We start from the raw sequence: 26164 nt of genomic DNA on the forward strand, positions 1-26164 counted from the left end.
ACTACTTGTCCTAACACACTGTCCCCTGCAAGGACTCCATGCCCTTCTCTCAATCTCACTGTCTCTGCTACATCTGCTCCCAAGATGAGGTCTTCTAGTCCAGAGCCTCTGAAATGTCTGCCTTCTTCCACAAACGTGGCTTCCCCTCCACCACTATTAACTTGGCACTAACCCACTTCTCCTCCATACCCCGCTCATCTGCCCTAGGCCCCCCCACTCCCAGAAACAATAAGCGCAGAATTCACCCTTGTCCTCACCTACCACCCCATCAGTCTCCGCATTATCCACCTGAATTTCTGGCACTTATTACAGGACCCCACCACCAGACACATTTTTCCTTCTCCTCCCCTCTCAGCCTTCCATAGGAACCGCTCCCTCAGTGACTCCCTTGTGCACTCTTTCTCTTCCCCCCCCCCCATTGTAAAACATAAAGTATCATAGGAGGTGTAATACCTGCACCCACACCTCCTCCCTCACCACGGTTCGAGGTCCCAAACAGACCTTTCAGGTGAAAGAACACTTCACCTGTACCTCCAAACACTCATTTACTTCATCCAGTTCACCCTCCGTGGCCTTCTCTATGTCGGAAAGACCAGTCGCAGATTAGGACATCGCTTTGCCCAGCACCTCCTCTCCGTCTGCAACAAAAGCGACCTCCCTGTAGCGAACCATTTCAATTCCGAGTCACACTCTCATGTCTATCCATGGCCCTTCACACTACTCCACCCTGACCTGACTACCCGCAGATTGGAGGAAGAACACTTCATTTTTCATCTGGGTACCCTCCAACCCCAGGGCATTCCACTAATAAGTTTGCTTTTTTTTCCCCTCACCCCCCTCACCCTCCCTTTACTAGTTATTGCAGTTTCTACTTCCTTTCTCTCTTCCCCTAGCTTAGACTCCTCCCCCCGCTCCCCACCTATCATCTCCCACCCTCACCACCCCACACCCTTCCCCCTTTTGTTCAGACATCATGTTCCCCCACGCCTTGATTAAGGGCTCAAGCCCAAAACATTGCCTCATAAAGGCACTGTTTGACCTGCTGAGGTTTTCCAGCATTTGTGTTTTTTTTCCACTTAACCACAGTGTCAACAGAATCCTGTCCTTTACCTTTTATACACAGGAAACATTGAAATACATTAATTTTCCATTTTGCAACAAGGTGATTGAATTGAAAGTCATCAAGTTGAAGTTGAAATTCAGTAACTCTGACATGTGGGAGAATGTCATCAGAAAAATAACATCAAAAATGTTAGATTTTTTTAAGATCCCAACCTATTAATTACACTAAAGTAATAACTTGTTATTCGTACCTATACAACTAACGTGGTCTTAGGCCATTTAGTCATGTTTCTGAAGTAGCTCAATACCTCACTGTATGGTGATTCAAGAAAGCATTTTTTTCACAAACTTCTCTGTCCTATTGGCTTATGAAAAGAAACAGTTGTAAAATGTGAGTTTTTTTACAGGTAGCTAAATTAACTAGAGTTGGGGTACTGGGAAGAGAAATTATACAAGTCTGTCTACATTTTGGTGCATTTGTATTACGATTAGAGGAATTTTCTTTTGTGCAAAGGATAATTGATTTATTTACCACAAGCAGCAAAAGAAAATTTACCAGTGAGTTTAGGCCTTCAAATAGGGTGCACCTCTAACAAGGTATGGTCAAGTAGAAAGGTGTGCAATTGCCACAATAGATTTTAATCAATGAATTGGAGAACAGGGAAGGGGTTACAGTATTTTTTTTAAATGAAATGGGAACAACAAAACAAAGCAACATAATTATATTGCATATTTGACTAGGTTGAAAAGGAGAATGGAAGAAGGAAAGTAGAGCAAATGGTTCTAATTGAAATTCTAACATAAAATTAGTTGACCATGTTTGGGCAAATCTTTTGATATTTCCTTGAATCTGCCTCTCCTTAGCCTTTTTTCCCAATGTGACTGTAAAACCAATCCAATCCATGTTGTCATTCTTTGACATGCACTCATCCTTTCGAGATTTTTGTTGACTAAAAAAAATTGCCTTCTGCTGCAAATGACAAATCCTGACCAATAAAAAGTGTTGGAAAAGCACAACACTTTTTAAAAAAGCAAAAGGAGTGCTAAAGATCAGATAGACGCCCAAATAAAAAGGTGTTTGAGGGGGAGGTGAGGAGCAGATGCTGAGAGGTGGATACAGGTTGGTGGAGGAAGAGGCTGAGAATTGATTGAGGGAGATGGCATAAGGGCTAAGAAAGATGGGTCTCTGATGGGAGAAGGAAGGGAAGATGGGCAGCTGGAGGAAAGGAGACAGGGGGGTGAAGGTCAGGGAAAGACCGGGGGGAGGGGCAGTTAATAGAAATTTGAGGTCTGTTGATATTGTCTGGGACTGCTGAAATGGAGTACGAGGTGTTGTTCCTCCAATGTACAGGTGACCTCAACCAATTGTAGAGTGACTTTTATCATAGTGCCTCACCCAACAATTATCAAGCTCCGTATTCTCGTCTATTGTTCCCAGATAATATATCTGAAGAACACTGTTCTATAATTGAAGTCTGTAATGTATCAAATACTAATTTGTCACAGGTTGAATGGAGCCATTGCCATAATTTTGTCATCATTAATTAAGACTTAATCTCCTTGACTAATCAATGATGGGAAGATTCGTCTGATTCCTACTATTCAAAAAAAACAATTTGCGTAATAATAAATGTCTTGATCAAACATGTCTTCTGCTTTTGAAATTTAATGTTTGTAAAGGATTCCCTCAGTGGATGGGATTGATTAGATTGCTCATTGGACATGGGGATGGGCTCAGGACCCATTGGCTGACATTTTTGCTGTTACATTGCCACAATTTGGTGGCATCACAAATACTTTCTTTTTCATTGCGTAACACAAAGCAGCACCAAAAAAATATTTTATTTTATTAATCATACTAGGAACGCTTTAATGAATTAAAACCAATCCTCAGAGGGACTTGAGAGTGCTTGTGGATGAATCAGAAAAGGTTGGTTTGCTGGCACAGCAGGCTATCAAGAAGGCAAATGGAATGTTGGCCTTCATTGCGAGAGGAATTGAGTTTAAGAGCCAGTAGGTTATGTTGCAACTGTACAGGGTACTGGTGAGGCCACATCTGGAGTACTGTGCGCAGTTCTGGTCTCCTTACTTGAGGCTGTGCAGAGGAGGTTCACCGGGTTGATTCCAGAGACGAGGGGTTTCGCCTATGAGGAGAGATTGAGTTGTCTGTGACTGTATTTGTTGGAATTTAGAAGAATGAGAGGCGATATTATAGAAACATGTAATATGAAAGGCGGGTGACCAGTACTAGGGGATATAGCCTCAAGATTTAGGCTAGTAGATTTAGGATGGAGATGAGAAGGAACTCCTTTTCCCAGAAAGTGATAAATCTGGAATTCAATGCCCATTGAAGCAGTGGAGGTGACCTCAGTAAATATATTTAAGACAAGGTTGGATATATTTTAAACTAGTTTGGGGAATTGAGGGATATGGGGAAAAGGCAGGTAGGTGAAGATGAGCCTCATCAGATTGGTCATGATCTCATTGAATGGTGGGGCAGACTTGATGGCCTAACTCCTACTTATGTTCTTGTTTTTGTATTGGTTGCAAAAGCAAATTGTTATTCAAATGGTGATGCAAAGGGATCTTGGGGTGCAGTGCAAGAAACACAAAATGTTAACAAATAATAAGAAAAGCTAATGGATTTTTGGACTTCATTGCATGGAGATTTTAATGCAAGTTCAAAGGCATTGGTGAGACCACTCCTTTTTGCTGTATGTGAAGTCGATTTTGCTTCCCTACTTTAATGATGACACTGTATATATTTACAATGGAAGCAGTGCAGATCATTTTCACTGTTGATTCCTGGAATGATGTGATTCATGAATGAAGAGAGGTTGAGTAGTTGAGACTAAAAGTCATAAAAATTTAGAAAAATGAGAGTAGAATCATGTGTTTCAATGAGATGATCTGAGGATGGTTGCCAACTAGATGCTTCTGAAATTGAGTGGGATTTGGATCTAAAAGAATACTTACTTTTCTGAAGGAGATAAGTAAGAATGGCCTCCCTGATGGTTTTGATCTTTTAGTACTGTCTAACAGTGACCTGTGGATGGAGCAATTAATATGTTCAGATATTTGAACTAGGCTGCCAGAAAAAATGTTGTGAAGGCAAAAATTGGATCAGCCATATTTTTATTGAATAGCAAAGCAGATTCATGGGGCTCCAGAAAAGATGTTGTCAAGCTGCAGAGGATGAAAGAAGATTGATATGGTTGTTACAGGACTTGCAGGCCTGAGCTAGAGGATGCGCAGACTAGAGTCTGATTCCTTGGAGTGTAGAAGGATCTCATAAAGTTCAAAACCATGTAAGGAATAGATCAGGGGAACGCACAGAGACTTTTGCCCAGAGTCGGGGAATTGGTAACCAGAAGAAATAGGTTTAAGATGAGGGGGGGGAGAGATTTAATTGAAACCTAAGGGGTAATTTTTTTTAAAAAAACAGAGGGTGGTGGGTGTATGGAACAAGCTATCAGAGAAGGTACTCTTGTGACATTTAAGAAACATTTAGATGGGTAAATGGATAGAATACGTTTAGAGACATCTGGACTAAAAGTGGGACTCGTATGGTTGGAACATTTTGGTTAGTCTATTACTCATCCAGTTTCATTTGTTCTGTTATGACAAAAATAAATAGGAGGGGAAGTATGCCATGTGGCCCTTTGAGTCTGCTCTATTATTTAGCAAGATTCGCGGCCCGCTGAAAGATTAATAATTACTTTATCTGTCTTTACAGGCTGATAGTGCAGTCTGAAATTATGCCCCCTCGTCTTCACGGGAAAATGTTTGTCTCAACACCTATCAGTCGTGTCCCCACAGTACCTTGCATTTTTCATGCACATCTGCTGGTTAGTTGTTGCATTGCTCAAGTTTATTCTGCCATCTTGTTCTAACTGAAAGTGGAAAGCAAGCATTATAAATATTCACATAATTAAAAAAATACAGCAGGGAGAGAGATCAGCTCATTGAATGGTGTAATGACAACAACCTTGCGCTCAACATCAGCAAAACCAAGGAGATGATTGTGAACTTCAGGAGGAAGTTGGGGAACGGTAGTGGAGAGGGTCGAGAACTTCAAATTCCTGAGTGTGAACATCTCTGAAGATCTGTCCTGGAGCCTCCATGTTGATGCAATTGAAAAGAAGGCTCACCAGCAGCTATACTTTGAAGTGTCTGCATATGTCATTGAAGATTCTTGTAAACTTCTACAGGTGTACAGTGGAGAGCATTCTGACTGGTTGCATCACTGCCTGGTATGAAAGTGCCGACTCTCAAGACAAGAATACCAAGATAGACAAACCCAACCATCCAGGCAGACCCATTGTTCCTGGTTGCTCCTGACCTACTGAACTAGTTTCATCCTACCTTGACTCTATCCTTTCTCCCCTGGTCAAATCCATCCCCACATACATCCGCGACACCTCACATGCCCTCCATCTCCTCGATGACTGAAGCACTTCGCTTCTTCCTGACCATCACCCTCCTCTGCCTGGCAAGACTTGTCCACACTCTGAATAACTTCTCCTTCAACGCATTCCACTTCTTCCAAATCAAAGAAGTAGCTATGGGTACTGTAAGGTAAAAACATCATGAGATGGGACCGGAGAAGGAGTCACCCAGTACTAAGGAGTAACAAAATGCAGATGTGACCTTGTACACTCAAGATAAGCTTTGCACTAACAAGAATGATGTGCAGCAGGCTAACAGAGAAGGGCAGCAACAGTTTATTCATTGGACAATGTCATGGTATGATAATTTACTAAGTACGTATCCTAAGGTATATAAAAAACACCACTTGCTGATAATGGCAGAATGCGCCTTCTCCAACTAACACTGTTAGTTGCAAGTGTTACAATCCAGTAATAAAGAACAAAGAACCTTGATTTCGACTCAGTCTGGTGTCTGGCTCACTCATTCATGAACAAAGCAAACCTAACAGTACCTGCATGGGTTCCAGCTACGCCTGTTTGTAGGCTTTGTGGAGCAATCCATGCTACAAGCCAACTCAGGCAAGACACCCCGCCCCCCCCCCCTCCCCCCAACTCTTCTTCCAATATATAGACGACTACATCAGGGTTGCCTCATGCACCCTTGATGAGCTTGTCAGCTTCATCCACTTCGCATCCAACTTCCACCCTGACATCAAACTCACCTTGTCCCCCCTCTGATAACACTCTCCCCTTCCTGGATCCCTCTGTCTCCATCTCGGGAGACAAGCTTTCCATTGATTTATTCAACAAACCCTCCAACTCCCACAATTACCTGGACTGCACTTCCTCTCACCCTGCCTCCTGCAAGGATTCCATCACCTTCACTCAATGTCTCTGCTGCATCTGTTCCCAAGGGTCTTCCAGTCCAGAGCTTCTGAAATATCTGCCTTCTTCCACAAACCTGACTTCTCTTCCACCACTATCAACTTAGCCCTCACCTGCATCTTCTCCATTTTCAGCTCATTTGCCCTGGCCCCTTCTGTCCCAGACTCAACAAAGGTAGAATCCCCTTCATCCTCACCTACCACCCTGCCAGCCTCTGCATCCAACACATCATCTACCGGAATTTCCGGCACTTATTTCAGGATCGCACCACCAGACTCATTTTTCCCTCTCGTCCTTCCCCAGGGACTGCTCCCTCCCGTGATTCCCTTGTGCACTCATCCCTCGCCACCTATTGCACCCTAGCTCCTTCCCCTATGGCCGTAAGAGGCGCCACACTTGCAGCCATACCTCCTCCCTCACCACGGTCCGGGGCTCCAAAAAGACCTTTCATGTGAAGCAACATTTCACCTGAACATCCAGAGGATTTATCTACTGCAACCAGTCTACCCTTTGTGGCATTCTCTACATCATAGAGACTGGTCGCAGACTGGGAGATCACTTCGCTCAGCACCTCTGCTCTGTTTGCAACCACAGCAACCTCCCAGTGGCCAACCATTTCAATTCTGGGTCACATTCACATGTCTATCCATGGCATGTATACTGTCCCACCCTGACCACCCATTGATTGGAGAAACAACACCTTATTTTCCAGCTGGGCACCCTCCAGCCACATGGCATAAACATTGACTTTACTGCTTTCCATTAAACATGCTTGCCTTTTCTTCCCCCTTCCCCCAGTTCTTAGACCCACACAGCCCTACCATCCCCCCCCCCCCATTGCTGTTTTCCCCTTCCTCCTTTCTCCACCTCTCATCTCCCTTCCCCACCTAGCCCCTACTTGAGCGCAAGGTTGTTCCAATGCTTGCTGGCATTTTCTCATTTTTTGATGAAGGGCACAAGCCCAAAACGTCAGTTCTGTATCTTTGCCGTTGCTCCATCAAGGTCACTGTTTGACTTGCTGAGCTTCTCCAGCATTTTGTGTTTTTACTTCAACCACGGTGTCTACAGAATTTTGTGATTTACTCAGGAAAAGAATAAACTCCAGAGGGTCGTTAACTCGACCTACGATATCACAGGCACCAGACTTCACTCCATCGAGGACATGAGGTGGTATCCTAAAAAAGCAGTCTCTATCTTCAAAGACCCCCACCACCCAGGCCATGCCCGCTTCTCTCTGTTACCGTCGGGGGAAAAGGTACAGAAGCCTAAAGACGAGCACTCAGTGGCACAAGGACAGCTTCTTCCCCGCTGCCATCAGATTCCTGAATGATCAATGAACCAAAGACACTGCCTTACTTTTCACACATTATTATTATTTAATTTTTATAGTAATGTCTTAAGATGGTTATAATATGTATGTATGCACTGAGATGCTGTTGTAAAACACTGATTTTATGACCAATTCTGATTCATTATATTATTCAATATGTTTGAAAATATCTTGATGCACATGATTGAAAATTATTGAATTCTCAATACTGTCATCCACTGTTGAAATGTATATGGGCGTCTTTCATCTTCTCAGCAACTGCACCCTTGAATCAAAGGATGAGTTGTTTCCACTCCAGTTCTGAGATGGTTTGAAAAATGTTACGTGGGATCAGACTCTACTGAGATGGTGTGGGTGGTTTGTTCAGGATGCTGTGTGCCCTTCTGCACTTGCTGAATGGCCTTCCCATACTCTCATAGAAGAGACTTGATGACTTCCCTGATGATGATGCTCCATTCTGAATGGAATTCCCACAAGTTAAATAAGCATGCTACGTTGGCATGCTCTTCCTATGACAAAGCTCTAGTAAACTGTTGGCTTCTAGAGTTTATTATTATGGACGCAAGCAATGAAGCCTCTTCTGTAGAATTGATGGAGCTGAGTAAAAGATTTGTTTTGCCACTCAACGAGAACAGAACCATCAAAAGTGCAGAAATGATCTGATCTTGCTTGTCATCCTTGGATTATTTTAATCTTTTCAGAAGATATTGGCCTAAAACAAACACTTCCTTTCATTGCTCATCCTAGCTCAAGATCTTTCTATTTCAATCTGTCAGTTTTTACCATATCATGGCTTCAGACACATGATACCATACCAAGTAACATAGAACAGAATAGGCCAACCTTTTTAAAAAACCCTCCCTACCCCTCAACCCTCTATTTTCTTTCATCCATATGCCTGTCGAAGAGTCTCTTCAATGCCCCAAATGTTTCAGCCTCCACCACCATCCCTGGTACAGCATTCCAGGCACCCAGAACTCTCTGTAAAAATAAAACTTAACCCAGATGTCTTCCCTCCTTCACTTTGTATAGATGTGCTCTAGTGTTTGCTATTCCTTCCCTGGGAAAAAGGTGCTGTCTGTCCACCCTATCCATGCCTCTCAAAATCTTGTAAATGTCTATTAACTCTCCTCTCATCCTTCTACGCTCCAAAGAGAAAAGTTCCAGCTCTATTGACCACTATCCCCCTCATTGTTCGCCTTACCAATAGAACCTTTGGCAGAACTGATGAGAATATAAAATAAAAGGGATAAAAATAAAAGAGAAGGACTATAAAATCAGCTTATTTGCAGATGGCATCATAGTATACCTAACAGAACCAGAGGTATCAGTAAAAGAATTACATAAGAAATTGAAGGAATATGGAGAAATATTGGGGTACAAGAGCAACGCAAATAAAAGTGAAGAGATGCCAATGAGTAACGCAGACTATACAGAATTTAAAAAAGAATCACCATTTAAATGGCAAGCAATCCAATACCTAGGTATCAGGTTAGATAATAACTTAAGCCACTTGTACAAACTAAATTATCAGCCACTAATAAAGAAATTGCAGGAAGACTTAGAACATTGGAAAGAATTACCGCTAACATTGATAGGGAGGGTAAATGGCATTAAAATGAACGTGTTCCCAAGGATACAATACTTATTTCAAACATTACCAATTCCTTTAACAGAAAAATTCTTTAAAGAACTAAAGAGAATAATAAGGAAATTCTTGTGGAAAGGCAGAGAGGTATAATCAAGGTGGTTTACAGTTACCAAATTTTAGAAATTATTATAGAGCCGCACAATTAAGGTATTTATCAGATTTTTACCAGACAAGGGAAAAACCAGACTAAGATAGAACTTTATAAGTAGGATGAAAAGCTGGTGCAATATAAAAACTCACCAGTACTGCATCATTTACTTAATAAATACATGGAAGAAGATCCACTTAGAAAGTAAAAAAAACGAATCATCTAATAGCATAATTACTATTGACGCAAAATCTGCTAATCCCTTTTACAATAGGCAACCTTTCCTTTCGAGAATGGGAGAGAAAAGGAATCAAAAGAATAGAAAACTGTTTTTTGGGAAATAACTTATTAACATTTGAACAGTTGAAATACAAATATGGAATAACTCATGGTACAATGTTTGCATATCATCAATTGAAAGCTTATTTAAAGGATAAATTGGGAAACAGCTTGAGATTACCTGAAGGAATCAGCTTTGAATATGTGATTACAGACACAATGATAATTAAAAGATTTATTTCGAACATGTACATTAAGCTGCAAGATAAGGAAAATGAAATAAACTATAAACCTAAGCAGAAGTGGGAAAAGGATCTAAACATAAAAATAAAAAATGAAGTATGGGAAAAGTTATGTTCTGGAACGATGAAGAATACAATAAACACAAGGTTACGCATGATACAGTGTCATTGTTTTCGCTGAAAGAAGGAAATGGGAACAACATTACATGCAACTTGGGCATGTACGAAAGTAAATATGTTTTGGGAAGAATTAAATCAGATACTAAATAAAATTACAAAAAATAACATACCAAAAAAAACCAGTGATATTTCTTTTAAGTAACATAAGAAGTAGAGAATTAGGCCTCAAATTGGTTCAAGTGCAAAGAAAATTCATTATGATAGCCTTAGCGATACTAAAAAAATGTATAATGTCAACTTGGAAAATGGAAGAGAGCATGAGAATACAGCAATGATACATGGAAATGAATAAATGTATTCCATTGGAAAAAATAACATATAATTTAAAAAAATAAAGTCACAATGTTTGAACATATTTGGGAACCGTACATGGAACATATCAGAGAGAGCTTGCCTACGACCTCCATCCCCTAACATGAGAATGAAAATGATAAGACGACAAAACGACTAGATTCAAGGTGTAATAAATAGATGATGCGTATTTCTTGTTTATTTTTCTTTGTGTGAAAATATTGTTTTGTGGTTTTATTGTATTGTATATGTTGAATATTTATGGGTTTTGGAGGGGGTTGGGTAGAGGGGATGGAGAGAAAGGTGGGGGGGGGGGTAAAGTGGAGAAAAGACCACTGTAAATTTAATGAGATACGTTTGTACATATTTTGGTTGATATGATTCACAGTGTGAAAAATAAAAAAAATTATTTAAAAAATTTAAAAACCTGCGTGGTGACCTTGATCTCTGGATTTGGACCCCTATGTTCCCCTGTTCATCCACACTCCTAAATAACTGACCATTAACCCTGTACTCAGCCTTCTAGTTTTTCCTTCCAAAATGCTTCATTTCACATTTATCTGGATTGAACTCCATATGCCAATTTTCTGCCCAACTCTGCATCTTGTCTATATCCTTTCATAACCTGCAACAACCTTCACCACCATCCACAACTCCTCCAACCTTCATACATTCCGCAAACTTACTGACCCATCTTCTGCCTCTTCGTCTAGGTCATTTATAAAGATCACAAGAACAGAGGTCCCAGAACAGATCCTTGTGGAACTCCACTTGTCACTGACCTCCAGACAGAATGCTTTCCTTCCACAACTACTCTCTGGTTTCTACATGCAAACCAATTTTTTATCTACATAGCCAAGATTCCATGGATCTTATGCCTCAAGACTTTCTGAGCAAGTCTCTCATGGGGGACCTTAATGCCTTATTAAAATTCACATCTACCATTCTACCCTTATCAATTTCCTTTTTTTTTACCTTCTGAAAAAATCTCAATTAGGCTTGTGAAGCACGACCTTCCCTTCACAAAGCCATGCTGACTATCTTTGACTATCTTTCCCCAAATGCTCATAGATACTATCTTTAAGAATCCTCTCCAATCATTTGCGCACCACTGATAGAAAACTTACCGGTCCATAATTCCTAGGATTCTCCCCATTACCTTTTTTAAACAAGGAGACTGCATTTGCGGTCTGAATTGCACAACATATTCAATAAGTGAATACTCCAATCTTTTGGCTCCTCTCCTGTGGCCAAAGGGGACTCAAAGATCATAGCCACTGCCCAGCTGTCTCTTCCCTCACTTCCCACTACAACCTGGAGTGTATCATGTCTGGTCCTGGGAACTTATCAATCTTAATGTTTTTAAGATGATCCAACGCTTCCTCTTCCTTAACCTCAACATTGTCCAACAGACAAGCCTGTTCTATTCCAACCTCACCCTGATCCAGGTCCTTTTCTGAAGGCTTCTCAAACCTCCTCTGCCTCCAGGTACATGTTGCCTCCTTTATCCTTTAGTGGCCCTACCTTCATTCTTGTGACCTGAAATCCAATACAATCTTAACTTTTGTAATATTGTTTATACAGTGTCAGCCAGTTTGACAAAATCTCCCTATCATTTCTAAATTTGAGAGCACACCTTAAGCATTGACATATGATTTGATGTTTCCAGTTACAAAAAAAGTTTACATAAAATGGGATTTTCCACTTTTACGTAATGACCTAAAGCCATGCTTGGAATCTTATCTTTATTATTGGTCTTCATTGTATTCAAAATAAATAAAAATGCTAACAAAAGTCCTATTAAAATATCAGAAAATGATGCATGAATGTAGCCCGATATTTCCCCAAACTGTTTCTGTATGTCTAAAGCAGGTGACTTTAGATGTCTATTCCAGTAACAATCTTGCGTGCGTCAGAAGAATGCATTCAAGTCCTACTCCACATCCTGAGCATAAAAACTTAGGAAGACGTAACAAGGCAGAATTAAAGAAATACTGCATAAGATGTTGCCTTTCATGTGGTATATTAAACCGAAGCTCCACCTGCTCTTGTGAATGTAAAAGATGCCATCATACTATTTCAAAGAAGAACATGTAAATCCTCTGATATCTTGATCAATATTCATTCCTCACTTAACATAATTGAAAACATTGTCACTTTGTTTGTTTTGTGTAAATTGCCATATTTTCCAACTTATGACATGTCATAATCTCCAAGATGACCTGAAAGGGCCATGTAATACACAATAAATCCAAGCACTGTTTTCCTTTTTAATCATTGAATTATTCAATGACTCTTTAGCCAAATGAAAATGGAATAAAAGTGCAATTTAATTCACTTTTATATGGATGTATTCTTAAATTTTCCTTTATGAAAACTCTATTGAATTAACTGTAGAAAGTTGATTAATCTTTCAGCCTTGCACTGTGGCTTTAAGAATGTTGATTAGTGGCTCGTGATTTTTGCTGAGTAATGTGATTTATAGGCACCTATTGCTTTTCATTCTTAACTTAATCTTAATGACACTTCATAATTTAGCATTATTATTACCAATTATATTGCCTTTCACTTTCTGAAAGGATTCTGTTTCTCTGAATCTGGGTTCACAATGCATTTAACAAATGTCACACTCTTAAGAAATTGTCTGGCACTGTCTAGGTGAATTGCTTAACAAGTGTCTCAGACAATTATTCTCACCACTTTGTCAGTCTATGAAGGGTGAAGATGGAGGTGGAAAAGTGAGGGTGAAGCTATTCATAATCACCATCCGGTTCTCATGTATTTTCTCAGGAAGTCCCGATATCAGTCTTTTTCAGAATCATTTTAGTTTGTAATTCTTTTAAAATTATTTTTGTCATCCTTTATTTGAGTTTGGATTGCTCATTTTAATTTGTGGATTGAAATTTATTGATCAAGTCTTCTCAAGCCAGTTAAAAATTTGTGCCATTTGTATCATGCATTTTATGACCTTTCAAAGTAATTTTAAAGAATAATTGTTGCTTTACTTGCAAAAACACAGCAGTCGCGTTGCTTTCAGCAAGTTCCCTTTATTCAGCAATGTTATAGCAACCCGAAGATCTTTTTTTAAAACCAGAAATTAAGGATAGATTCTGTTCTTCTATGATCTCCCACCACCTAGCATTCGATCAAGTCTTCCTTAAAATTGTGCCCAGGCCTTTAGTATTCACCTGAGAAAGAAGTTGGAGATTCAGTTTCAAACAAAAGGTATCACTGCTGACATTAGCAACTTGTAAAGCTGAGCAGGAATGCCAGCTCCAGTTTCCGAAGTGAGCGTTGTAGCCCAGAAATTTGTCTATTTGAGAATTCAATTAAACCCCTTCTGATGCTCTATAAATGTTTGATTTCACTTCAAAACTTTATCATGGACTTTGCTGTGAAGTTGAAGTGTTGAGATGTCTGAATTGCACAACCTATTCAATAAGTGAATTCTGATTTACCAAGCCATTTCTGATTTTGCTTTTCCTAATTTTATTAGTTTTGTAGCCGTAGATAATATAGACGGGTGAAGAAATCTGAAGAGACATGTTCCAGGTTGCCGTTTGCTTCATGTTGCCTCAGCCTCTGCACAGTAGCCTGAAGGATTACTTGGATCGTAATTCCATATCTGTAATACTTGTCATCGAGAAAAACTATGCAACATCGTCGTACACTTCATGTTGAACATTATAATGAATTATTTAAATATCATGGGTGAGAAATTCGGAAGTTCCTACTGAAACACCGTTGTAACACTGAAAGCACAAGTTCAAGGAAATGGCTTTCCACCATAACGAATTGGAAACAAAATGCACTCTTGCTTATATTGCCAACATCACAAATGCAAGAGATAGCTGATAACTTGCAAGGCACATTTGGCTACAGCAGCTGTCTCTGAAGAAGGCAAAAAATATCACCAATTCCTGTTGGAAAGGGTGTTTGTAGATTGTGGTCTTTCTACGATTACTTGATTTTTACCTAATTATACTGTTCCCTTTTCATTGTATTTCATATAATTTGAATTATGCCACATTATAAATAATGACTATAACATATTAGTTTTACCTCTTTTTGATTGTACCCCTCTACTTTGTGGAGTATGAAGCATCCTATTGGTTTTAGTCTTGTTTATTGTGCAGCAGAATATGATGCTAATTCCATTATCAGAGCCCACCTCACTGACAAAAGGCAAAGGATGAAAAACCCAGCACCCAACCCCAACCAACCAATTTTCCCCTGCAGCCGCTGCAACCGTGTCTGACTTGTCAGCCACAAACGAGCCTGCAGCTGACGTGGACTTTTTACCCCCTCCATAAATCTTCGTCCGCGAAGCCAAGCCAAAGAGTTCAGTTTCTACACCTATGAGGTTTAAAGCCATTTTTAGTGCTTTTGCCTTCAGTCCTACAACTCAATAGCACCATTTTGGTCAAATGCAGTGCTCCTCTCTTGTAGCTATCTTTAGAAATCCATGTATTTCCTGAAGAACTATTTTCATGCAAATGCCTCTCTTTTCTGTTCAAAGGAATTTAACACTATAATTTCAAAGGAAATTGGAGATAAACTACTTGTGTGTATATATTTTCTTTAAAAAAAATTATATTTTTCCATATTTACCGAGATTACAAAAGTTTATGCCAGTCTGAAACTCCATTATGTTTTATCCACCATCCTCTGACTGACAACGTTTCTTCTCGTCTCTGTTCGAAAGGGATGTCCTTTTATTCCAAGGCTGTGCCCTCTGGTCGTGAACTCTCACTACTGGACACATCTCCACATCCACTCTATCTAGCCATTTCAATATTTGGTAGGTTTCAAATCTCTTGGTGCCTGCCACATTGACCACCGCCAGTGGGCTGATAACGCCTCAAACCGTGCATCTTGGCGCCTCACAGTTTGGCGGGCAGCAACCTCCTTTGAAGAAGACCGCAGAGCCCACCTCACTGACAAAAGGCAAAGGAGGAAAAACCCAACACCCAACCCCAACCCACCAATTTTCCCCTGCAACCGTGTCTGCCTGTCCCGCATCGGACTTGTCAGCCACAAACAAGCCTGCAGCTGACGTGGACTTTTACCCCCTCCATAAATCTTCGTCTGCGAAGCCAAGCCAAAGAAAAAGAAAGAGGTTTCAATGAGAACCCCCCCCCCCCCCCCCACCCAAACCTTTTAAACCCCAGTGAGTCCAGACCCAGAGCCATCAAACACTCCTAATATATTAACTCTCCCATCTCTGGGATCATTTTCATAAACTTCCTCAAGACCACATCCTTCCTGAGAAATGGGGCCCAAAACTTCACGGTGTGTGATCTGACCAATGTAAAACCTCAACATTACATCATTGTTCTTTTATTTCAAGAGGACTGGTATATATGATACCAATGCATTTGCCTTCCTTACCACCAACTCAATCTGCAAAGTTAACTTTTAGGGAATTCTGCACATTGAGCAATGGTTCCTTTTCTATTTAATGGCTAATATCTTGCAGGGTTTTTTTTCTCATGTCCATTCTGCTGACAGAAACACTGCTATAAGCAAGAGATTGTGAAATGAGTAATAAGGCACCATATTGAAACTTCGACTAAAGCAAATTATCATCAATCAAATATCGTCATTTGATGGACAAAACGTGATAATTTGTGATGTTAATGTTTCTGCCAGCCAAATACAAGAACTGTTTGTTTCTTTAAAACCCCTAACAATTTATTCTTTCTTTTGCAACAGCTGTAGGAATATGTTATCTCCTTGACTATTGCTACATTACCATTATCGGACTTTATCTTCTCCAGATGGTATCTTAAAGCATGTTTATCTCAAGCTTTGTCAGAATAAAAGATCACTTCAATAAACTGTTTTGATTGTGCATTATATTTGCTGAAGATCGACTGTGCTTTGTGGTCCCGTACAACTTTACAGTTGAACCAAATCAGACTTTCCCCAACGTCCACACACATCTCTTCTGATGTTAGTTATCAGTAATCTGCTGTGGTATCTGGGATCATTTTATCCTTGCATTAATAGGGATGTGAAGGTCAGTTGCAACATTTGAGATCATCCAGGCTGACAACATCCAAATATCAACCCTATCCTCTTTCTGGTCTTTGCTATAGTACACCTGCTCAGTACTGAGCTGTGTCCACAACTTTCTACACCTTCAAATCTTGAGCAGAGCAGCTCCCATTGTCGTGAGTGATATATCAAGCAAGTGCACCTGTAAAAGTTGTTGAGGAACAAGGGGGACATGCTTATTAGCCTTTTAAGAAAGTTATGACGTTTGATGCACCAATGTGCTTGGTCCAGGTCAGGTCATCCGAGATGTCTGTTTTGAAGAACCTACTCTTTCCACTTCAGCGCCATTGATCTGGACAGGGGTTGGACACTCTCCGCTCCCCTGAGCCCAATAATGATCTCTTTCATCTTATTGACATTGAGAGAGGGTTTGTTGTCTTGGCACCATGCCACGAGTCTTTCATTTTCCTTCCAATGTTCTGACTCATCATTATTTGATACCCAGCCTGAAACAGTGGTGGTGTCAGTGAATGCTATTTAAGGAGATCATTGAGCAGAACAGATTCCTCCCCCACCCCACCCCCTCTCCAAAGTTTTCTCCAATACTGAAGTCCTGTAGGGTCTCATTTCAAGGTTGACTTTTTAAAAAGTAGAAAAGGAAGGTAGTGAGTGTGATTATAAGGTTACTGAAGGACTGAGAATGAAGCTAAATCACTGTCACCTCACTCGACCTTGAGAAATTGGATGAGAGGGAGACAATACTGAATCAGCTTTGAGGAGAGCGATGTTGATCGTGACCATATTAAAGATGCAAATAAGGATCTCATTCGTTGCAAGTGTCCCCAGAAAGGTTCGAGGAGGCATTTGTGGTCACGGGATCGGAGGTCCAGGGGGAAGAGGTGGCTTCTTTGGCTGTTGGGGCCGCAATGTGCCCCTTCAGGCTGCAGTTGAAGTCTGCCAGAGGAGCGCGCTGCTGAGCTCAGCCGGGAGAGTGGAGCAGCTTTTGGGGAGAGAGAGGCGGTCGTCCCAGTCACAGATCTCTCAGCCTGGTTAGACTTTATTCTGACGTTTTAACCCTAGCATAAATTTCGATTGCCTCGCAGTGAACACTCGTCGCCTCTGCAGGTGCTGGAATCCAAAAGATGAGCCAAATGACTTGGGAGTTCAGTGTCTGGAGAGAATCGTGAAAGATGAGCCAACTTTCCAAGTGCCCGCATAAGTAGGTGGAGCGGAGAAGGAGGTGCCTCCACCCCTTCCCGAGTGAACATGCTTTTAGTGGCGGAGCAGCTGCTCCTCCCAATTGCCCGGAGCTCAGTGGGACTCGAGAGATCGGCACGGGTGTTGCAGTGCATTGAGGCCCATTGAACCTCAGGCTCTTGCACAGGGCGTCAAGTATGGTGGCTTTCGATGAGCTCCAGAACATTTTGCCCACGAAAAGGGCCATCACCGTAGTCGATGTTCAGTCACAGACCTTCCAGGCTAAAGAATTGGAGGTGAGAATTTATGGAAAGGTGTTAACCCCTGCTTTTTTGACTTGTTCATGCCATGGATGACCTCCTGGAATGGGCAGAAAGGTTTCCACGTCTCCAACTTGGTCGTCACCGAGTGCCAGTTGATACACCCTGTAATTAGATACTGTTGCCGAAGGAGATGTTGGGGTCGGCAGATCAGATGTACTTTGGCTGGTCGTCGTCTCGAAATAAAAGTGCAACTGCTGTGGGTCAAACTCCTGAGCATTTTCCAACGTTGTAACGCCACTCGTGATCAGGTGTTCCAAGTCGACTTTCTTCTCATCTGATTGTGCAAGGACAAAGCGATGAAAGAGCAGCCCATCACTGTATTGCATTTGCTCTTGGGCTGTGCACGTTTTTTTGGGGTTGCCAGTCTAATTACTCAATACCTGCGATTCTAATCTCCTAAATTAACCGACCTGATTTGAGTTCCGCCAATTAAGAAAGGTGCTTGCTGCCTCGCAGAAAATTCAGCATGTTTGAAGCCATTTCGGTTTTTAAAAAAGTACCAAAGCATTATTTGTGCCTTTTTATTATTCCATCGTGCCTGGCCAATTTATTTTTCATTCTGTTAAGAGAAAGCAGTGTTCAAGAACTCCTTTAGCCATTTGGATAAGTGAGTTAATTTAGTTGGAGATATCTTGTGTAACTAACTGACCTTTTAAAATTACAATTGTAATCATGACTGGTGATTCAAAGTGTTATGCCTTTTACAATCATTAAGAAGATGCAATTAGTTCATTATGCGTGTAAGGCATTTGATAATGATGTCGGGAAGCAGTACACTTGGGTTTAACCTTTAACAGTGTCTATTTGATCACTTTAATTTGTTGGGAATCGGTTGGAAGTGACCTAATGGTTCTTTGTCAGACTGATCATATTAGGGAGTCTTTATTTCCTTCCAATGTTAACAGTGCCCTTTTTAAGCAGTATTTAGAGCCCCTCATTTCATTTTCCAGTTTGGTGGTATTCTGATTACAGTAACACAAAAACAAGGTTTTTTTTTGGTCAAGCTTTTACTGAAGGCATCGCTGGTTCTGGTTTTAATTTGTGCTGTATAAGGACCTTGCTGTAAAAAAAAAAAAAAAAAAAAAAAAATTTAATCAGTCCAGGATTTTATGAAAATCCTCTTCTCCTCTTCAATGAATGTTGGATAATAGCCTAAATGTCAGATCTCAACAGACTGAGGATAATATAAGAACAGTGAACAGACTCGAAAGGCCAACATGGCCTGTTTCCGCTCCGTAAATGGTTATAAAAATACTTTCCTTTTTCTTTTTTCAATCATTGCTACCGTGCTGGTAAATCTATTGTTTCCAAGCCATAGAAGAACTTCTCACTTGTGCTCTCACCTTCCAACTTTTACTGTGTAGCCTGACAAGTACACAGCCTGCCCTTTTTTTTAAAGTTTTGGCCTCTGGCAGCCTCAGGTACGATTACAGGCTCCTATGGATTGGGGGGGGGGGGGGGGGGTGGAAGAATCCTCATCTCTCCTCCAATCTGGTCCTGTTATTTGATACTTTGTGATTGTATCCTAAATTGATTGGGAGAAGACTTGGGGAAAACGAAAGATGAACTTCCATTGAAAAGGAACTTTCAGTGTAAAATCTAGAAGGTATTGGACTAAGAAAATAGTGGTGAAGTAAATCCGATGTCTTAAAATAATATCTCTTAGTGATCCTCATTGCTAAAATACCTGGGTGAAAAAGTCTGATCTATAAAATGAAAATAGAATTCCCTGGCCACAGTACACAAGAAGAAGCAGGGTAAATCATAGGTTCCGACACGAGCAATTAAAATCCTGCTGATGCTTTTGCTATTCCACAAACCCAATTCCCATTCAATGATCTCAGTAATGTGATAACCATATAACCATTCAACGGAGCAGAACCAGGCCGTGTCGGACTTTCGAGTCTGCACCGACCGGTTCACTAGAACAGCTCCACTAGTTCTTTCTAAAATGGCTCAATTTGTTGCATACTGTGAAACATGCCACTTTGTGAAAATGAAACTCTTTTCATATCTTAAGAAATTGAACTGAAATCCAATGTTCAGGGAAATGTTTACAAGATCTTTTTAGGCATTTCATCTTGCACGAGGATTGGGAAATATTACTTGTGTAATGAGACTGTGGTTTATAATTAGGTGCTAAGATGTAATCAGTGGAACCATTTAAAGAAATGGGAGTAGTCTGCAAATTACCTTCAGATGAAAATTGCAACTCAATTGTTTGAGAAATGTAGTTTCCAAAGCATTTCAAACTGCTCCTCTTCCTCGTGGATCAAAGACAACCCACATTCATTTGAACTCCCTTTAACACTCACAAGGCACTCCTATTTATCTGTAATTGTTGAGGATTCATGAATAACAAATGAGCTAAAGGATTAGAGCAATTTGTGGCATCAGAAAATCCAGGGATTGACTTTTGGAAACTTCTAATTGCACTTTGACAAATGGTTAAATTTGGAGACAGCAGACTTACAAGTACAAAAAGAGGTGCAATAGCAGAAGAAATTTAATATGAATAAAGTGCAGGTGAAAGAAAGAAATGTGTAAATGAGCAAAGAAACTTTTTTGCTCTGGATTCCAGCATCAGCGGTCCCTTTTTGTGTGTGTGAATGAATAGATGAGATCTGCTCTCAAAATGGTTCTGCTTTAAAAGGATGACGAATAACATTCCTTTTAATCTTGGACTGACATAGAACACTACTGCACAGTACAGGCCCTTCAGCCCTCCATGTTGTGCTGACCCATACATTCTTTTAAAAAAAAGTACTAAACCCATCCTACCCTGTAACCCTCTATTTTCCTTTCATCCTGTCTAAGAGTCTTTTAAATGCCCCTAATGTTTCAGCCTCCTCCACCATCCCTGGCAAGGCATTCCAGGCACCCACAACTCTTGTTTATATTTTTTTTAAACTTGCCCCTGATATCTCCCCTAAACTTCCCTCACTTCACTTTGTACACATGTCCTCTGCTATTCCTGCCCTAGAAAACATGTGCTGGCTGTCCACTGTATCGATGCCTCTATCATAGCCAAAGAGAAAAATCCCAGTTCTACTTTGGCTTGGCTTCGCGGACGAAGATTTATGGAGGGGGTAAATGTCCACGTCAGCTGCAGGCTCGTTTGTGGCCGACAAGTCCGATGCGGGACAGGCAGACACGGTTACCTCATAAGACTTGTTTTCCAATCCTGGTAAATCTCCTCTTTACCCTCTCCATAGCTTCCACCTCCTTCATAGAAAGAGGTAACCAGAACTGAGCACAATACTCTGTGTGGTCTTTCCTGAGATTTGTAGAGTGAGAACATGACCTTTCTACATCTGAACTCAATCCCCCTATTTATGAAGCCCAGCATCCCATAGGCTTTCTTAACTATCCTATCAACCTGTGTGTTGACCTTGAGGGATGTATGGATTTGAATCCCAAGGTCCCTCTCTGTTCATCCACACTATTAAGTAACCAACCATTAACCCTGTACTCAGCCTTCTGGTTTGTCTTTCTAAAATGCATCCCCTTACACATGTCCGGATGGAATTCCATCTGCCATTTTTCTGCCCAACTCTGAATCCTGTCGATGTCCTATTGAAACTTTCAGCTCCCATGCACAACTCACAAAGAGCAGGGGTCCCAGACAGATCCTTCCAGCATTCCACTGGTCACTGACCTTCAGGCAAAATACTTTCCATCCACTACCACTCTCACATGCAAAGGGGTCTGGCAACATGGTTATGAACTGGTAATCCAGAAAAGTAGATAAGTATGAGAACTGCACCCCACAGCAGTTTGAGAATTTGAATTAACTTTTAAGTGTTAAATTAAATTTGAATAAAACCTGGTCAGATGTTACATGTCTCAGTTTTTTCATTATTTAGTAGAAAGTTGTCTCTATCTAGTCTGACCCTTGAGTAATGTTGGTTATGAACAAATGTGGTGTGGCTCCAGAGTCATGTTTCCTTCTTAACTAACTGCTTTCTGTGTGAAGGTTGCATGTGACCATATTCCTTTTACATGATAAAGACTTGCAGGTTGGTAATGGGCCGCAGGAAATTGCCTGTGGGTGATGGAGCAGACGGGTAAAAGAGGAAATTAGAGGGTGGGAGACGGAATTCTCTATGAACTGGGCTGAATAATTTGTGTTGTAAAGAAAAATAATTGACTCCTAAATCTACTCAAATTTTGCTATCAAACCATTAAAGTACCTGTAGAAGCCACCCCATGACAGTATCATCTGATGAGCATTTAACCATATAACCATTTACGGAGCGAAAACAGGCTTCCCATGGGCAGTGAGATCGCTGATCAACCAAATAAACTACTCACACTAACCATCCAAGACTCTCATATGTGTAAAACATTTGAGTATATTTTTCTGGTCATTGGATTACTTGAGAAGGATTTAGGACGGCCAAAGAAATGAGAGACAATCTTTGTAAATAGAACTGATGGTGTCGAACAGGTAAAGTTAGGCATTTATCCTTGGAAATGGAGGCTGGGAATATCATTTCCCAGGGTAGGAATTCAGGATTGAAGAGTGTCATTTAAAACTAAGATCCAGAATTTGCTTCCTTAGGCGGCTGTGATGGCCAAGTCATTGGGCATGTTTCAGACAGAAATTGATACATATCTGAATAGTCAGGGTATCAAAGGTTATAGAGAGAAGGGAGGGGAGTGGGACTCAGAATGGATAGAATAGCAGAGCAGACTCAATGGGTTGAGTAGCCTACCTCTGCTCCTCTATCTTGTGGAATTGGAAGATCATTGGTTCTGTTTTGTGATTATACGGGATAAACAATAAAATGGTTTCGTTTTCCCAGATGGATTAAATTTGTAGGGAAAATTTTCCACTGTTCCCACTGATCCTGTTTCATTTTAAAGGAGTCCATTGCTTTACTTAAAACTGAAGATGCTATTTAGTTGTGGGGGTGGGGGGGGGAATTCTTGCTGCAGGATACACATGTTAGAAGTTCCTATAACATCCTTTGCATAGTTTACAGTTCTGCTTTAAAAAAACTTCCTGTCCAGTCAAATCAGCTTCATTTGGATATGATATTTACTTCTGATGAAGTTTCTGGGAAATGGTACCAGTACACACATCAAAAGTGAACCGAGTAAGATATGGTGCTGTAATTATAAAAGAATTGTCTTTAGTAACTATAATGCGACAAAATATTTGTTCTAAATGTCCACATTTGAACAATTTTTTGCACTTCTTTGGGCGCTTAAAACTTTCCGAGGCTGTTAAAAGGTATTTAACTTTGACATGTCCCCTGATCTCTCTCCAGGGGGAAATTTTTAATTACATTCTTTAGATAGCAATTTTTTTGATCTCATCAAGTTCTCCATAGAACACTGCAGTCAAATGGATGTATGATCACTTAATTGAAAGTCGCAGAATGCCTTAGATGTGTGCTATGCCATATGTCGATGACTGCAAAGAATTCAGAAATCCAGAGTTACAAAGGAGTAGATTTGTCTTGGTGCAGAGCCCTCTTGGGTGGTGGGGGAGCACTTGAAATGATCTATCCTCCTATTGTGGGAATTATTCTTGTTACTTGTCTTCAGTCCATAGTTTGAATTGGAAATTGCTGTTAATTTGAATTTCAGTAGGTGGTGTTGAAAGTTGGAATTAACATTTACAAAGAGAGATTGTGTGCCAAGCATGAAAAGATAGCATTTCAAATTAGTTTACATCATGATTTCACTATTTGTCCATATCCATTTAACATCTCTTCCCTCCCCCCTTCCTGCTGTTAGGTTTAAACAATTTGCAAGAGTCCCTGCCAAAGTCTTTTCTAGTTTCCAGAGTAAATAGTTGGTTTTTTTAATCTGTCTCCATCCCTCAATGGAAAAGATCTTCCCAACATCAAATCAAACGACCTGGTGCTGTAAAGTGTTTTATTAAGAGGACGGTATTTTTATTTACCACTGAGAGGGCTAATCATTGTCTTTGGGGGTCAAATAAATCATAATCAATTTGTGCAATAATTTGTAACGTCAATATAGTTAGTTCTGACTTAATTTTAATTGAATTTTAACTTCAAGATACAGAATGGTAACAGTCCCTTCTGGTTTAACAAGGTTTAACGTGCTTTAATTAAGGTATCACGCACAATTCTGCGCTCTTAACAAGATGGCATTTATACCTCTGAACTCTTAGCAGCAGCGAGCAGTCTGTAAATTGATACTGAAATCCTGGTCACTGGCTGCAAGATTAGATACTGAAGAATGTGGAAAAATAGACAAGAACCAGACAAAATGTAGCATATTTTAGTGAGTCAATAGCAAAAAGAGAAATAAAATCATGTTGATCTCTATAAAAATATTCCTCTCTGTCACAATGGCATGTCCTTCAAGGTAGCCCTCTAAAAATGCCTGTGCACGATTCCACAATGTAGATCTTTATAATTTACACATCCGTAACATTTGTGTATCAGATCCCACCTCTTCAATTTTCAGCTGACCTAGACTAAAAATTTCTGAAATTGTAAAAGAACGTGCACGCACACACTCACAAAGATTCTTTGTTTGTTGAGCTGTGCATTTCCAGAATTTGCCTTCCTTCATCAGCGTTACTGCTGCAACAGTTCTTTTTTGCTGTTGAACTGAATACGGAATGTTTGAAGTGTTACATGTATCTTGTGTGGCTTTTGTTTTATTTTTAGGGTAACACAGTCAAGCAGCTGGTAGTTCAGAAGAACACTGCTATTGAGCTTTCTTCTCAAATGTCTATGTGCCAAAGTGAAAGGAAGTGATTGATGTTACAGTCTAATTTGACACCAGTCAGCTGTTCATTGTTGGATATTCTGATGCCATCAGTATATATATACACACACACACACCAATTTTTCTTTAAATTTATTTATATATATCTCTCTCTATCTACACTACAGTTTGTGGCTATTGAAGAAATGTAGTTAATAATTTGCACACATCATATAGGCCTTTTTTTAATATAAAAAGGCAGAGGTGCTGATCAACTTGGAGTCTATTTTCTTGTCCTATCTTTAATTTCTAAGCTAAGCCTGTTGTGGATTTTGTCCTCTTAAAAGCAAGAGTACAGAAGTTGCAAACTGGGGTTTCAAGTCACTTATCTTGTAACCTTAGTTTTAACTATAATGCATAGTTTATGGTTTTTAGGCTGCAATGTTGGGAAAATCGCAGGGAAAAAAAAACATATTTATTGCCTGTGGGGTTGTTCACACTGGGCACCTTTTTAGATTGCAAGTACATGAGTGCAACAGTCCCAGTGGTTGGATGTGCAGTCGAGTGGATGACCGTCAAGAAATTTTTCTGGTACAATTTACACTGCAAGCTTCCTCCAAAAAGTTGTTGGGGTCCTGCAGGATAAATCCTTTTTAGACTGCCTGTGTAATGGCAAAATTCCTTGATTGTGCAGTCACATGGCTGAAGTCTAAAAATCATAGTTGATGACAAAATGAGATTTCCTATTTTGGGAAGTCAAATGTTGGTCATGGCTAGATTTATTTTCATTACCATCACAGGTTTAAATCTGGTGATGCCATTTTGCTATATTGGATGTTAGAACATGGTTAGCAACTGAACATTTGATTAAACTGGCTGTAGATGTTTGAACATTTAGCTTGAACACAATTGTGGTCTGGCATATAATTGGTATTATGTGGCATACAAATTAGCAGAATCTGTTAGCCATAGGATGCTTGTTCCTGGTCGTACATACAGACTAACTCCTGGTACATAATGCTGTTTGAACAGTTTTCTCTAGCTTTAAGGTGATTAACAAATCCTGATGAAATGACCCTCTAATCCTGTCACTGTTGACTTACTGCAGGAGCTTGCTAAATTCTCTTGTTTTTCAAAAAGATGACAGAAAGATAACTGCAAAATATCTAGGCAAATCTCATAAATAGATACTTGCTGCCGCTTTCATTTCAAAATTTGTAATCCAATCACTGCTCAGTGCATTCCATTTGTATTTGCTTTTCTTTTGCATTGTAGGAGCAGAAATTGGCTATTCAGCCCATCGAGTGCCCTGCCATTTATATAATCATATTTTTATTATTTGTAGGAGACTCAGATTTTATTTGAAGTTGCCATTGTTATTGGCTTTGAAAATGTATTCTGATATTGTTTCTGACTGCTTGATACCTGAACTAAAAAATGAATTCCAAGCAGAACCAAATATAAATGCTTGCATCACTTGCCTGATTGATATTTAGTTCGATGAACAGGA

General features: G+C 40.2%; 1 protein-coding gene across 4 annotated transcripts in view; it reads left to right on the plus strand.

The window, feature by feature from the left end:
• Nucleotides 1-26164, plus strand: part of net1 (neuroepithelial cell transforming 1) — a 79380-nt gene that overhangs the window by 39912 nt on the left and 13304 nt on the right. Inside the window, exon 1 of one of the 4 annotated variants that reach the window (XM_069909197.1) lies at nucleotides 17448-17931. The exons of the other annotated variants lie outside the window; for them this stretch is intronic. Coding sequence (XP_069765298.1) covers nucleotides 17833-17931 — 99 coding nt within the window. The 5' untranslated portion in view covers nucleotides 17448-17832. Of the gene's footprint in view, nucleotides 1-17447; nucleotides 17932-26164 lie in introns of those variants that run through there. 4 annotated transcript variants of the gene reach the window in all.

The sequence above is a fragment of the Narcine bancroftii genome, chromosome 13, assembly GCF_036971445.1.
Source record: "Narcine bancroftii isolate sNarBan1 chromosome 13, sNarBan1.hap1, whole genome shotgun sequence".
Classification (NCBI taxonomy): domain Eukaryota; kingdom Metazoa; phylum Chordata; class Chondrichthyes; order Torpediniformes; family Narcinidae; genus Narcine; species Narcine bancroftii.